Below are 17592 nucleotides of genomic sequence, written 5' to 3'. Positions count from 1 at the left end.
CCCGTTGTCGTACAGCAAGACCCTGTTATGACCAGCAGGTATTCCTATTTTTATGACATATTCAATATTGTTTGAACAATTTTTTACACGACGCCGACGACGACAACGACTGAGTGATCAAAGAAGCTCAGCAAATGAGTTTAAATCACATATGCAATCTCATGAATCACGTATTATAATGTTGATTGAATTGTAGTCCAAAGAATAAACGAGAGAATAAATATATATAATCGTGAACGCGACCAGTAAGGATAATTACATATGAAAACCACACAGAAACATACATATGTTATACGTGTTACAGCAAATCCACCTTTTCATTTTTGCTGCCATTGATCCCAAATACAATTAGAATACGTTTATTGAATTTACTGTGGTTATAATACTGTAAGTTTTAATATAACTTCCTTGAAAACTAGTACAAAAATATTCATTAAAATACCAATAAAACCAAATTTTATCAAAGAATGCACACCGGTGTATACGAACCAGGTTATATACTATAAAGTGGTAAAGTGGACTTTTTTTTAAAAACATTTGCCCCCCCCCCCCCCCATCTTTGGCGTATGATACTTGTTAAGGTGCTTTCCCATTTTATGCACACTTTGGAGAGAAATGTTCTGTAGCATAAGTTCACAAATATTTACCTGTGGATTAAAAAAAACAACAACATTCATTTGACAAGAACCAATTACGAGATTACTTTAATTTTTGTACTATATCCTGCTGAAACCATAGTCATAACTGACGAGCCAGACCAGCAACTAGTTTTAAGCCAACTATTCGTTTATTGTAATTTATTTCATTGTTTATTTATTTTAAATGATATGAAGTGATAGTGAATATATAGTGACAGATACATTTCGAAATATAAAGAAAGTGAACTAGTGATTAATAAATGCTGTATATCATACATGATGTGCTCAATCTCTAATGCCATACTATCTAATTTTCTTATAATGTATGAATCATCATCTTTCCTCAGGTAATAAGAAGAAAAAACTCACAAATAAAATCAAAGCGTTTGCACATAAAAAAGAGAATTTATTTCGGGCATGGGCGACTTACTGTAAATCAGACTTTTTCACGTGCTGAACATTTTTAATCAAATTATATTTAAAATGAATTAAATATATAAAATGTGTATAAAAATCACAAATTATATGCAATTGTAAGAAAGCGGAAATTAAAAATTAGATTACACAGTAAAGTGCCAAGAATTTTAAGAAAAATTATAAGTGTTCCGGAAAAAAATCGGAAGATACAGGAGAATGCCGATGAATGTCGTGCAAAATCGGTAAAGATCACTAAGTGAAGAGAAAAGCTCAAGCTCAGCGTTTAAAAATTAAAAAGCGGATATATTTTTTTTATGATGAAATTTTTAAGTCAAAGTAAAGTTTAGTCAAATTTCCAAAGAACAATAGATATTGCAAAAAAAAGAAGTTCAAATAAGATAGTGAAAGAAATAGCCTCGCGAAACTGTGCTGATTTACAGTTGTGTTATTGAGATGCACGCATCATGCTAAAATTTTTGTAGACACATACCTCGGCATTCTTCTGTAAATGTATCTTAAAATAGAAAGAAAACACATGGCATTAGATATAGAGTATAACAAAAATATGCCTTTTAATTTGCATGATTTTTCTCCTTTTTTTTCTTTTTTTTTGTAACAAGTTTTTGTATTATTTTCTTTAGCTTCATAGCCTTAACATATCAAAAAGCAATTTTGATCATGTTAACAAGCTTATCATATTAACTGCATACAAACATATCTTTTATTTTCAGAAGCCCTATTCAGCCGAAATTCTATATGTAATGATTATACTTGAAGGTGAAATTTTTTAGAACATATTCCGAACAATGTTCCTATTGAAGCAAGAGTTTATACTATGGAGATCAAATTAATTATATTAACAAGCATGTTTCAGCCTATTTTCATCCCGGAAATGTTTCTGTACAAGAAATATATCGTAAAACTGCACCCTCTCTGGCAAACTTCTCTTACAATAAGTCAATATTTTACTTCAGACGTGTCTACAGTATATTCGTTTCCTGTCTTAAATAAATGAGCAACGGGAAAAAGCAAGTATATTTCTAGAAGTTAAAAACTTGCATGTTTACCCCCATGATAATAGTGTTTTCTTTATGAGAGGCCATTCCTGTACTATGACAAACTTCTTCTTTCTATGACAAAGAATTGACAAGTTCTAAGCAAACTAGACAGAATGTCCTCGTAATAATAATTTAGACATAACGTTTGCAGCACAAACGTGCAACTCCTCGTATAAATATAAAACACGTGGAAATGTTACAATTGCAGAATCTCTTACAACAAACATTTTACTTCTTTAAATTAATCGGACATTCAGATCAGTTTTTGATGGAAAATAAATAAACGATGAAATTAATAAAACCAAAAATCATATTAAGTAGCGTTCATTTAGAACTGGAACGCCAATCTGGTCACCTAAGTCTTCATGTCATGTTGCATGAAAACCCGATCTTTACGAATGATACAATAAGTAACAATGTTTTTGTTAATATTTAACAGGCACGTCCGGCCTAGCTTTTGAGCTATATACCTGGAATATTAAAAGATAGGACTTTGTTGTTCTTGTACTTTCTATTATCATTATCAGTGTGCGTATTTCAGTCATTTATTTGTTTCAAAATATCTAATGAGTCAGCACTATACAGAATTCAGTCGCTGTCTCATCCATATAGCGAGGACAGTCTATATCTTCGTGCAGTGTGACCAGTAAAATTAATCGACGGTTCCAAAATTGGAAGCTGGACAAATCCATTTAAGAAATGCATATCATTAATTTAAACGCATATTCTTATATTATCTTACTAAAATCTTTATCATTGCTTCTTAAATTCACCAAAAAAAAGTTAACTGGTGCAAATATTGTATATATGCGTCAAATGATTGTTGATTTTATATAATGGTAAAGCGTGTATTATGGCACGAATAAAACATGAATATGCACGTGTTATAGTCACTTTCGGGTGATAACTGTCAGATACAGTTTGAGTAATTGTTTAACAGCCAGATTCTTCACCTGATGCGGAGATGTCTTATCTCTAGGTATAGTACGAACTTTTCGCGAAAGATTTCCTTTCGCTTAATGTTATAAAAACCACATAAAAAGAAACCGCATCAACATAACCTTTCGTGCATCATAATCAAGAAAAAGGAATTATACTCAAAACTTGCTATATTTAGTTTTGAGAAAATCATTAATTTTGGGGGAATATTCATCTGAAAATGAACGAGTATACATGCCACACTATTTCCCCCTCTTTTACCAGTTTTATGTAGATTCTATGACACCTGCAGATCACTTAGACACAGACAGAAAGAAATAAAGACGTAAAGATATATATAAAAAAAATAAATAAATGTTCATTTAGACGATCCAGGGTCTTTCAAATGAAAAAAAAACCCTGGGCGATCAAAATAATTCGAATTTTAGGGAAAAGGCCAAGCAATTTTCATTGATTGAAATGATTCTCATCCGCGTAACGAAATTATTTGAATCTATTACCGGTAATTTGCAGAAATGTTAAAGAATTACAAAATATTAGAAACCTTCGATCAATCGGGAACTATTTTTCATCCCTCGGAGGTTTGACAATTAATGCGCATGTCATTTGACAATCTTTACGCAGTGATCTTCTCTTAATTTTTCGGCGTTAGTGTACTGTAAAGGGAAGTAACCGCTTCGAGGAATTCGTGATGGACTACTTTCGGATTTTGCGAATAAGCATATCAGGGTCCGAAATTTCGCTACCATTATTTCTTTGGTCTGACGACCCAAACAAATAAAAATCGTCGCGTCTGCTAAATGCAGCTGATCAATGTTATTGAACACTATTGTTTTATGAGGAATCTAAGAGCAGACTATCACACAGACATTTAATTATAGATATCATCGTGTTCTTTATTTGTCAATCATTTACATACATAACAAGTGATATATTGAAATTTAGAAAAGCTGACAAAGCGCGTCAAATATTAATATATGAAATTTTATCTTACTAAAAGAAAAGTTGGAGTGAATTAATTTTCTTGACATAAGGTATAACACGTATGAGCACTGACATTGGCAAACGTGTTCTGCAATCATCGATGATTTTTCCTCCAAAAAAAGGGCAATGTATGTTGCTAAAAATATATGGTACGCCATTTTTTAATTTAATTCATGTAGAAAACTACATAACGCAAAATTAACGGATTGGAATCATGACATTTTTTTTCTGTCAATAATGGAGTCAAAAAAAATTGTTACAACAAAAATATAGAGTACAGAACAAAAATACATGTATATTGTAATTCTTGATTTAGAATTAATATATTTCGCTGCCCAAACATCATTATTACAAGATATTAATTGAATTTACTTGTTCGCATAGCAGTGTTGATAAACATAATTTTTACATCCACAGAAACGAGTCCTTGATTCAAGAAGTCTTGGAAAGCATTGGTTTTAATCAGATTTTTTTAAATCTTTTTTTTAACAAAATAACTCGCAGTTTCTGTACCTGATACATGTTAATACGATTTTCAATTTAACATATCACCACACTTGAACTTTCTACAATATTTTAGACAAAAGACTTGAAAATATATCGGAAGAAAAAGGAAAAAAGATGTAAAATGGACGACACAGTGAACAAGACATGAGCACATATGTACACACATGGGGGAAGGAGCAGTGCTATTTGATAAGAAAAAAGAGTGAAAGATAATTAAATATAAATATCGAATAAAAAACTGCAATGTGCGTATGTGGAAAAAAAAACATCAAAATGAATTCAATCAGAAAAAAAAATTATACAAATTTATGTCTTAAAATGTCAGGGTTTTTTTTTCTTCAAGAAAATGAGATATTGCTTAACAATTATTCAAAGTCTTAACACGTTTATTGGTCAGCAATTTTGAATTATATTTTAAGAAGTTAAGAATTTTTGAAGCTTGGCAAGACTCTGCAATATTTGACATTATCAAAGCTAAAAGATGACCGATTATCAAGACAAACATCAACAAAATCTACAAAAAAGGTAAAAGACTTATTAAAGAAGCACATTGCAGTGTATAAGCTAAAATGAAGTCGCACTCACCACCAACGCCCCGGATATAGGGCGAGGTTCCTGCAGGAACGAGGCGTGAAAAGAAAACGCAAACATGAAAACACAGTCAATTTTTAAAATTTGTATAAATATAAATGGTCGGAGATGTTCGGCTGTACTGCAACACTTAAGATGTATAAAAGCGTAACCACATAAGACTAAAATAAAGATATATAAAATAAGCTTTTAGCTAGAGATACTTTTTCAGGTCTGATATAAATATCAAAGAGGTAGGTTTGTTTAAAAATATATAGCCTAATACTACTTATGTACGATTTAATCTAAGGTATTAAACAGAAAAAGCAGAAAAGCAAAAGAATTCTTCTTGAAATTTGTTCATAAATATATATTTGGTAATGTAATTGAAAAATGAAAACATAAAAGGAACACAGAAACGCTTTAAACATGGAAACATTGTGTAAAGACCACATCAAATATAAATAATGAAATTCAATTCTTATGTATCATCAGAGACGTTTAGATGTCTAGTTGACAGGGAATGGAATAAAATGAGCCCACTAATAGAGCTATTATGAATATTCGGTCGTTACGATGTCCCCGGAATCTTTAACTATCCGCCAATAAGTAATCAAGCGTGCATTATTTGAAAGCTACTGATTTCCATGATCTTGATTTTCACAACAAACCTCAAAGACATGAATGAAATAAAGAATATATGACTGGAACTTGAACATTTATACATTACATCAATGTCGTTTAATGTTCATTTGTCAACATTAAGCAATTTTCTTTTGCATAACCGCTCTAACGGATTTATCATTAAACAGTGTTTTGTTTTTTTTTACTTGAGGGTGTCATACCATTTCTACAAGGGGTAATGCTAAGTAATTACAGAATACGGAGAGGGGATAGCATTTTACTAGTTATGTAAGCGCGGTTGGTGGGGGTCTTAAATCATTGACAGCATGCTTCACCTGGTGTTAAAGTCAATGCTCCACTGTTCTAAACGTAGAATTATATGCAATTGATGAAATCTAACAAAACGGAAAAAAATCAAACTTATGGTACAATAACCCATATTTTTACATATCAGTAATTTCTTACATCAGCACTACTTTTAAGAACTTCTTCATTTTTTTCTTTCGTCTTTCTGTTCCTCAATTGACATTGATACATCATTTGATGGAATTTCTCAGAAATTTTTGACATCTTGTCCGATATAAGCGTCTCGTTCATAAACATTAAAATCATGATTACCATCAGCAGTTTTGGCCTTGTTCCGTATTTTGTCAATATTTTGCCGACATAACAATCTTAAAATGCCCAAATAGACAATTATCTGTCGTTTGGCATCAGTTGATTATTGCCTCTTTAGCCCCTGTATCAACACGGCTTTAGCAGACGACAAAGTTAATAAATTGTATCTTAAGATAAGACATACGCTCGTAGGAAAAACAAATCATGAGATTAACTCACGTTCAGATTTTCACTTTTAACGATAGCTGGCATCAAAATGGCTTCAACTTGAATATAGTTTTTACTACAAATTGTTAGACATATGCAAATATACATATTTTGCTTTCTTGCTTTTCCCATGTGTTTCTAAAAAAATAAACCGCATGGCAGTCACCTGTGAAATTTTCAATTTTGATCCATCTAGATTGTTTGTAAAAATTTAAAAAAGTTTGTTCGAACTGTAAAAACAGATCTCTATACCATCGCACAGTTTAAGCTCACGTGTATTTCAATATTTCTTTAACAGATGCTCGTGTAACGTACAACTGATATTTACAATTAAGATGTGCCAATTAACGCAATATCTTTTTTTATACTAATTAAACATAAGCTCAAGTCGTTTCTTTTACACAAATGTATTTTAACTTATTCATCTATATCGTATGTCAATTGTTCACCATCATCTCCCAGATGTAATTCCTACAGTTATCCAGTTACAAGTAAAGTGTCGCATTAAAGTCTTTTATTGATGTTTCACATGCAATTCTACCATACAATACCAGACAGTGTTTGTTTAAAACAAAACAATGTACTCACGTTGTTGTATTTTTTTTTCTTCACATTTTTTCTAGACACGTTTTTTCGCTTACACATATTTTCGATTAGTTAATGAAAATGTTATTTTTCTAGAGTATTTGACTACATGTTCGTAGAATCAGCAAAATATTATATTTAAATACAAATAAGCGGCATATATCATTGTCATATTTTGTGCAATAATGCCCAAATTTTATAAAAAAAAATATCTTTAGTTTAGATTGATATAAAAACGTAAGCTATTGTAGAAGTATATCAAATATAAGCAGACGACCACTTACAATGATTTATTTTAAGTTTTTATCTAGTCTATCTTCATTCTCAATCACCATTTGTTATCATTGTATATCTAAATGTTTCATAAATAAAATAAAGACCTTGATAGATTATCACAAACACAGTTAGGAGTAAAATAATCAGAAATATTTCAACATATTCGCTCCTCTAACATTCAATTAAGATCATACCATCATTATACTAATAAATCAAACCAAAGTTGAATACTCTAAAACAACATTGTTTGCCAAATAAAATGACATTTCATGTTATATATGACAAGAACGAAAAGTCCAAGGATAAAATTGTCGGTTTCTTATAAGTCATCATCATTCAAAATTCTTTTTTTCTTCCAATTAGCTTCATGCAATATCAGTTCAATAGGCCTGCTGCAAATCATGTTAAACAGTAGATCTTAGATATATGAAATAATGGTATTATTTCACTTTGGTGTTTATCTAAATCAACATCAAACACATGAGCCATCTCTAACATCACCAGATGCTGTCTGTTGTCTAACTCTTCGGGGCGCTTGTAGCGATAAAAACCAACCCTGTGTCCAGCCAGCCTGATAGGCTTATCGGACTTTATATTTATATTTGGCTAAATATTTTGATTTTAATATTTATATCCCTTAAACTATCAATTCAAAGCCAGGCAAGTTCATTACAAAAATATAGCGATGTTAGGATAATAACAGCTTTAGCCAATAATCGATAGACAGCGAATGTTTGCGACCCAAATAATAACAGCGATGTTGAAAAGTCAGATTCTGCCACTCGAGTAAATCAAATGCATATTAACTGAAAACTGTACAGCACAGGTCAATCAATTCTAACAGGATTGTAAATTGCGGGCGACAAATTATCTACTAAACGATGCGAGAAATATATTTCTCTGAATATGTAAGCGTTTAATATCAATATGCAAGCGTCTGACTATCAATATGCGAGCGTCTAAGCAATATGAAAGATCAATAACAGCTGGAGCCAGCAATATGGTTTCCGTTACTATGGGAACATATTCAAGCTGTCTTCATTCAAAACAATAAAATATTAAAATTACAATTTTCTCGATCTAGTTTTATGACACTTGATAATTTAGAAACAAAATTAGATCCTTTTGGCTAATCGTTACAAATGTAGTTCGTGTTTTGATAAAAAAAATTATATTATTATTATTATTAGTATTATTATCATTATTATTATTATTATTATTATTATTATTATTATTATTATTATTATCATTATTATTATTATCATCATTATAATAATAATAATAATAATTATTATTATTATTATTTTTATTATTATTATTATTATTATTATTATTATTATTATTGTGAAATTATCAAAATATTATCCCAAAAAAGCTTAGAAGTTAGAAATTTCACAACGATAGAAAAGAATTGCTTTGAGTATATATAAGAAAGTTTATTTTAAATGACATATAACATATGGTTAACTGATTATCATACATGCATAATCTATTCCGAACATATTATTCAATCAACGATTGTTGCATACATGTGAACCCCACAATTGTTATTATGAAAATATCCAATCGAAAACTGATATGTCAGTTTGGGATTTTCATACTACCATCTAGGCAAAAAAAACACAACGAATTCTATTCTTCCAAAACACGTAAAACAGAAACCAAAAAAGAAAAAATTAAAACAATGAAAGGGTGGGTGCAAACCTTTCATTTTCAATGAAGTATTTTATTTATATTCACGATGCATTTGACTATAGCACAAGTACTTGTAACTGTGAAGGTATTAAGTTAACTTTAAAGTGTAATGTATGTTTCACGTATGGCAAGTAAGTTCGATTTTTCCCCATGATTTGTGATACTTTAATGATATATATTCTGGTTTTAATAATTATATTCATATAAATAATGTTGTTGTTGTTGTTGTAAGAGGGTATTTGGATGAGTGAATAGTTACTGAGCTGGTAAAAATCAGGTGAGCCTAACGAGTCCAAACAAGGCTACATGCCTACAATGCTTTAATATGTAAAAATGACTCAAGAAGGTAGACATAAATAAGACAGCTAAACTCAGATCATTTGAAAAACAGGACATTAAATTTTAACGCCAATACAACTTAAAGAACAGACCTAAGTTATCCACAGCCGCATGTTGACAACAACCAAGCAGATTGATATGTAAAGCTGAAGTTTAAAGACAATTATATAAAGATGAATGTAATGACAAGGCAAAGACCTCTGCTGTAAATTTAAACATTCTGATTGCCATTTCAAAAACGTTTCAATGACATTGATGCTGCTTATCATAGTGGTAATGGCTGCCAACAAGATGACACAAATAAAAGAAATCGTGCTGTTTATCTTCAACGATTACTATCATTGTTTGATTGACACTGTCATATTGTACACTGAGAGTTTATTTTTAACAGCTTTACTTATGTATATATAACAAGGAACATTGATGGTGGAACTGACCAAATTTTTCATAATTAAACTCATAAAAGTGTGATTATTCTATATAATTTGAATTATGCTTCAGTAATTTAACCACAGATTAATAAAAAAAAATATCGTAGCTTTCATCTCGCTCGCGAAATGAGCAAGGAGAGAAAAAAGACATTTCATAACCAAAACCGAGTCAGTTCTTGTTTGCAAAGGATGTATAATTAATGAAAGAAAGCCGCTATCAGCGTGACATATTTCACACAAGCCGAGAGAATTTCTAGAGTAAGTAGGGAGATTGATCAATAAAGTCCGTCATAAAACGACATCATTGCTATCGGTTTCATAGCTTCCGGAGCGGGAAAATGACGGTCGGCAGACACAATGTTCTGATCATAAAACTATACAATATCATTTCGGAAATAATGTAGAACGTTTTTCTATCTTATGTTCTAAATGCAAGTTTCGATGGTCATATTTTTATGACAAAACCAACATAGTGAGTTTGCGACCAATATGGATCCAAACCATCCGCATCCGCGCAGTCTGATCAGGATCCATGCTGTTCGCTATCAGTTTCTCTACTTGTTATAGGGTTTGAAAGCGAACAGCAAGGATCCTGATCAGACTGCGCGGATGCGTAGGCTGGTCTGGATTTATGCTGTTCGCAAACGCACTATTTTGGTTTTGTTATGGCGCGGCTCATTTCATTTCAAAACATTTAACTAAAGCATGCATTTGTATTTTTATGGCACTTCTATACTTTCAAATAGGCATGTTTCAAAACGTAGCAAATGTGAATCATTCAAATACATTTATTACGAATCTACTTATAGTGAATCTCTTATAAAGCGAACCACTGCTTATAACGAACATCACCATTACCCAATTAGAATAATGAATGGCAATAAATTATGTTACAGGTAACAGGAATCCAGTATTTTATCAAAAGTAAACCATGAACTTTTTTCTGTCAAAAAAGACATAACATTACATCATTGCACAAATGGATTTATAAACCAAAATCTTGACAAAATCGAAAACAAGCGCAAAAAATGTTCTTCCTATTTCAGATATATTATTCACAAAAAAATATTGTTCGATATTACAGGCTTTGCAAGTAATTTTGCCCTCAAGTATGTAATATTCTTGTTTTTACAACCTCTCTCCTCAGACGGTATTAACATTATCAAGTCTTGTCCAACAAGGTTTTTACTTATCAAGAATAATATCAAAGTGTTTACCATAATAAGTTGCTAATGTGTTTATTTTCATAACAGATTACGAAGGCAAAGCGAGGTCTTCCTAAAATTTACGTTGGCCAACATTTCTGTTTATTTTTTCGTTATGAAAATATGTTACAAATCAAAAATATAACCTAGTTTATATTTATAAGAGAAAATCAATAGTACATGAATTCCCTGGATGGAGAAGGTTAATTTTCAATCCTATCAGCTGTGGTTACTATCAGCATATTACTTCAATCAGAAATGAAATTTGCGGAATAAATACGATTTCGGGACAAAGCGCTCAACCAAGTGAATAATAAAATAATTTCTTTGGAAGAATATTGTATACAAGTATTCAGATTTCTAGGTGAAAAAATGAACTGTATTTTAACTAAATAAATGCAAAACGACCTGAATGTATGAGTTTACTACATTAAAAACTTGACGAAAGAAGATTTTAGGAAAAGATATGAACCCATAAAAAGATATTTACCCACTTAATAATATTTGAGGGTTAATACTGAAGCTTTTATAAATCTGCGTGGATGGTCACGAACGTTTACTGTTCAATTATTATACATGTTATATCATACTTCAAACTTGGTTGAATTATTTCTGGATTATTCCTGAGTGTTCCATAAATGCAAAAGTATTATCACTGCTGTGTAATGAATTAGCCAACAGATTACCTGTCCAGTTTCCTCAGTTGTTCTTAGAGAACTTTTTTTTTTGAACTTGGAAATTTCCCCTCGTAATGCCCAGAATTGTAACTTATTTTTGTCGTGATACGTGCTCGGTTATAGAACAGAAAGTAATGTGAATTACACATGCTATCTTTACTAACCATTACACTTAAATTAAACATCAACAAACTGCCATAATTAGATAATTCAGTACGAATTTGTCAGCAATATTTCTCTAATTTTGTCTGCACAAAAAACAACACTTATCTAATTTTAATATTCATCTTAGTAATGACATAGCACATGCATGAACTGTCCGGATAATACCGGGAAAAGTACGGCAAATAGTTCGTAACAATACCGGAAGTCAATGCGAAAACGAACAGTCTACGGTCGAGAAAATAAAATAAAATTTGTTCAGTATATGAAAACATGGAAAGCACAAATGGTACAGAATATAATATTGACATCAACATATATTCTAAAAAGGGTCAACGTAAAATGGTAAATTATTAAGGTTTTTATTTCAGGTGGCCTAAATGTACTGCCACTTTTCCTAAAACAAAAACGACTTTCTAAGAAGGTATATTATAAAGTATTCTTGAATGAAACAAGCACGCAGAGGAGTGGAAAAACTAGGCATATATTTTAAGAGTACATAAGTAACACTGTAAATTGGAAAAAGAAAGCAACAATAAACCCTATAAACTCAGAGAGTAAAACAAATTCGGGTAATACATGTTTTTCAAAAAGATGGTCATACAAGTACGAATATTCATTTAGTTGGAAATAAAGCACTCTTCCACATTCTGTTCACATTTTCATTATCAAAATAAATAGTACTCAACGCAAATAGTACGCAGTTTACAGAAAATTGTTTCAATACTATTGAAAGCATCTCCGCAAAGCAAAAAAGCAGAGCACGGGTTTTCTGGAATATACATATATTACATGCTTATGTCTGTTTGAGATATTATTTGCTAAAAGATATGCACAACAATGAGTGAGATCGGTAGGCAATATTGTAAAAGGTAACCATGGTAACAGAGAATAGTTTATACATGGGAGACAAGGTGAATAAAACGATTATGATTAAAGGATGAGTGTTCCTCGAAATAATTGTACTTCAAAGCATCTTATCATTATGATTAATAAAGTCATTCTTTAATATCCCTTTTTTCTGTTTCTTTACTTTGAGAGTAACATACCTTTAACGACGAAAGAATCACATAGCTTCCAATCTGTTCAAGCGAATTCGCTTGAGGGAGTTTGGTTTAGTCTTAAAAAAGTGGTTGTCTTTTGTTGGTGTGTCTGTAATCTAGCACAGCCCCCTGGCCATACATGACTATAAATATGTTACTTTGTATGTTAGTTACCGTAAAACAAACCATACATGCACTTTTAGTCAGAAATGATTGATTAAAAATCGGGGCATCCATCAGAATGACTATGCTTGAGGTGATATAACACTGTAAAATGTGGAATCAGTAATTTGTGTCATACCACCAGTAAATAAAGGATATTCATAGGAAAGTTGCCTTTCTGTTACAAAACTATTTTAAAATGTATAAATATTCACTGGCAATGGTCAGACAGTTTATCTGTTTAACAAGCCATGTATAAATTCATTGTTCTTTAATTAGAGAGTACTCAAACAATACTAGATTCTGTACCAGCTCGTAGTTTCTATTGCAAACGACACAACTTTTAAAGTGGATTAGTCTGCAATATTAATATTTTCTAAGTATTTCAAATATTGATAACAACAATAGAAAGGCATCATTTTGATATTCTTATAAAAATGTTAAGAACGTTCTAAGTGATTTATTATGAACATTTATACAGTATGGTGAATAATAATATTTTGTTCTAGAACATTTTATTATTTGTTATATAATTATGATATGAGATCATGTATCAAACACTTGCCAACAACATCCATATATAATTATTTCGTGAGTTGTTGTTATGCCTGATATTAAAAAAAAAACGTACTTAATTGTAGTATTACAGACCTTCCATTATAAACCAATTGACTGAAGTTGCACGCCCACAGTTTTGTGGATTTTTTTAGAAAACAAGAACAAATTCTGCCAGTTTTGCAAATTAAATACTTAACATAGTCTTAGGTACTGTCTTTCCATATAAATCATGTATAACTTGTCAAAATATACGGATGTGTCGTTCAAGTATAAAAAAAAACAGTAAAAGAACAAGTTAAAGAAATGAACAAGTAAAGTAAAAGAACAAGTAAAGTAAATGAACAAGTAAAGTAAAAGAACAAGTAAAGTACGAGTAAATGAACAAGTAAAGGAAAGAATAAGCAAAGTAAAACAACATTTAAAGTAAATGAACAAGTAAAGTAAATGAACACGTAGTAAATAAACTGGTAAAGTAAATGAACAGGTAAAGTAAATGAACAGGTAATGAAAATGAACAGGTAAAGTAAAAGAACAAGTAAAGTAAATGAACAAGTAAAGTAAAAGAACATGTAAAGTAAATGAACAAGTAAAGTAGAAGAAGAAGTAACGTAAAAGAACACGTAAAGTAAATGAACAAGTAAAGTAAAAGTACATATAAAGTAAATAAACAAGTAAAGTAGAATAACGATAAATGAACAAGTAAAGTAAATTAACGAGTAAAAAGGAACAGGTAAATTCTTGAATATAATATAATGAATATTTTCCATAAGTTTCATTTGTTTTAACTTTCTATTATTTTGATTTGTATTTATTTATATTTATTTGTTAATTTATTTATTTATTTATTTATTTATTTATTTATTTATTTATTTATTTATCTTTTTTAGGGCTGGGGTGGTGTAAATTTTATGTTGGCTTACTTATATGAACACAGCTAAACTCGGGAGAATCATTCTATTAAAAAACAACGGGTAATCGACATACACATACATGTTAATTATTTCATGATTGAGCTTGTGTACATATATGTATATAATTAGTTCTCAAACGCTCAAAAAATGACGAAAGCTATATATTGACATGAAAAACAAGAAACACATTGATAAATAGAAATTAAAGTCGTCAAATATGAGATGTATGATTATACATGAGAGAAGCTTGGTATCTTTAATACATAACTAATTTCAAAATAGCAAGAACAGCACGGAATTGTAACGGGACTTATGGAATTTAGTTTGATGTAAACCACATTTGGGAGCCACCCACTGGATTCAAAAATCTGCAATTCTAATTAATGCCAATAAACGATCAGAGAAACTGAGTGCAAAGTATATCAAAAGCCTTGTATTTTTATCAAGGTGAGCATTTGAAGTAAAGGAGATTGGATCAAATGAGTAAGAAATATGCTGTAGTTATTAAATGATGTGCCGCGGGTATTTGACTTTGTTATCCCTAAAGATTTCAGAATTACAAGATATCATTTAGATATCATTTATAAAAGATAACTTCCTAAGATCTAAAATTATCTTTTCATTATCTCCTAGTTTGAGGAAAGCAGACGAACATTCCAATTTCTCGATATATGGTTTACATGTGAAAAAATGTACCTTTGAACAAAATATTTAAAAGGATTAAAGCTGCTGCTTGAAAAAGTAAAGTTACATGGGAAGTTATGAAAGGATTTGTAGTGAATGTTTGTTAAATTATTTATAGCAGCAAGATAAATTTTATATCTTTCAATGCAGGGTAATAAAAGCAAGTTATGTAGGTAACGCCTATATCAATCACATTTCGTCTGTAAAAATATGATTTTAACAAACTGGCTATTAATATATTTGAGCCGCGCCATGACAAAACCAACATAATGGGTTTGCGACCAATATGGATCCAGACCAGCCTGCGCATCCGCGCAGTCTGATCAGGATCCGATCCATGCTGTTCGCTATCAGTTTCTCTACTTGTTATAGGGTTTGTAAACGAACAGCATGGATCCTGATCAGATTGCGCGGATGCGCAGGATGGTCTGGATCCATGCTTGTCGCAAACCCATTATGTTGGTTTTGTCGTGACGCGGCTCATTTTACGTTACCATTACAGCAAAAAATAGTAAAACTTACTTTCACTTATTTTTTTCTTCTAAAATGCTGTAAGTCCAGTTATAATTGCCCTTAAAACTGCATTTTTTCAATCTTAAAAGAAAGATGCTTATTTGCTTCTGTTACTATCTTTTATATGCAAAAAAATATAATTTTATAAATAAATAAAGCTTTTAAAACATGAGGTTCGAAAAAGCACAACCTAATTAAAGACGAATGGTGCACCAAAGTTATTCTCTGGATGCTATATGCGGCGAAAAGCATGCACTTCGTCGAAAAGTACAGTCAATAAGCGAAATAATCAAGAGGGGACATATCTAACGCCGTCTCCCCCGTGGTCAGATTGTCATCGTTATGATCTCGGAAAAAGTTTAAACATCTTAGATAAGATTTTTATCAAACACTCAAAGCAATGCTACTCATTTACCTCATAACAGTAGAGGTTATGTGCTCATTGAGAGCAAAGGTTCCAAAAGCTTTGATATATTGTTGATATTTCCATTAAATAGTAGTTAGAACTGATAACAGCCAGACACAGAAAGACAGACATACAAAAGAATAGGCAGATGGTGTCAAAAGGTTATGGCCGAAAAAAACTGAAGTGACCATAAAATGTCACAATGTTTTGCCAACAACAGACAGACAAAGAGACAAATGACAGACAAACAGATGGTAGGACAAACTCACATACAGACGGTAAAGAAGTGTGCGGGCAAATCTTATCTTCCTCCGCCCCCAACTTCAATACCCCCCCCCCCCGAGTTGCACTATAAGACGGTAACTATGAATCGAAAGCATCCCTTTAGGATGAGAAAATGTATATCTTTAAGTGAAATACTTATATTGCAGAAGCGCATTTGATATTAAGGTAAATCTTTCAGAATGTGTCTAATTTGAATAAGAGAATTAAGAGAATGTACTGAAGCTGCATTCCGTATTACTGGTAATTTAATTTTGTCCTTCCTTTATGAATTATAAGTGTTTTAAATGTCACACTGTACAAATTCATACTGTGTTCACCTACAATGAGATATAACATATCTTCACTGAGTGTACTTATAATATGTTTAAGTGACTGTACAGCAATTATCAACACTTTCAAATGTCAAATTTGTCATGTATATCTATATAAGACATGTATATGATTGGGGTATTTTCTCAGTGATGTTTCTGGGTAAATTCGCAACATGAACATTTCAAGCTTCATTAAGTTGGATAGAATGCTTTTCTTAAAGTCATGCCCTAGTTTATTAAAATATCTTCGGCACTTACTTGATGTTGTTACTATTTTGTTTACATTTATAGTTACTAAGCGGACAAGAACAACTAAAACAAGGCAACACATGATTATAAGCATTCTGCATACAAGAGATCAATTCGTTCGTTATAAACAAACAAAAATTACATACACAGCCAAGTTTGCATTGACATGTAGTCAATTTTACAGCAATTATATCTATTTTCAAACTGCTTAAAGATATTTTTGGTTCACTTTAATGCATTTCCTCATATCTTTATAAATGAACATTTTGTAGAGGCTTGTAAACTGTTTCAAGTGCTCTTTGAATCATCTCAGATTCCAATTACTTGCTCGTGAATTAATTCATTGATCACGTGATCAGATTGGAATTTAAAACTTGATTGAATATCAGCAAGATTTGTTGTAAAGGTATAACTAAATTATGATCACATGTGTTACGTAAGCAAAACAAATTTGAATCAATTTTCACCCAATTATCCATAAAAGTGTTGTCAGGTGTTGTATCTTGATCCATGATTGTTGTTTTTCTTCAGTTTTCTA

The 17592-nt window shown here is 31.1% G+C and overlaps 1 protein-coding gene across 2 annotated transcripts in view; it reads right to left on the bottom strand.

The window, feature by feature from the left end:
- LOC132725666 (junctophilin-1-like) overlaps nucleotides 1–17592 on the bottom strand; it is a 47808-nt gene that overhangs the window by 17950 nt on the left and 12266 nt on the right. The window contains exon 2 of one of the 2 annotated variants that reach the window (XM_060710846.1): nucleotides 1546–1569. The exons of the other annotated variant lie outside the window; for it this stretch is intronic. Within the exon in view, the coding sequence (XP_060566829.1) occupies nucleotides 1546–1569 (24 nt within the window). The remainder of the gene's footprint in view (nucleotides 1–1545; nucleotides 1570–17592) is intronic. 2 annotated transcript variants of the gene reach the window in all.

Source organism: Ruditapes philippinarum, unplaced genomic scaffold (genome assembly GCF_026571515.1).
Source record: "Ruditapes philippinarum isolate M1 unplaced genomic scaffold, ASM2657151v2 ctg912_1_1_1_1, whole genome shotgun sequence".
Lineage (NCBI taxonomy): Eukaryota > Metazoa > Mollusca > Bivalvia > Venerida > Veneridae > Ruditapes > Ruditapes philippinarum.
This window is presented reverse-complemented; position numbering and strand designations above follow the sequence as displayed.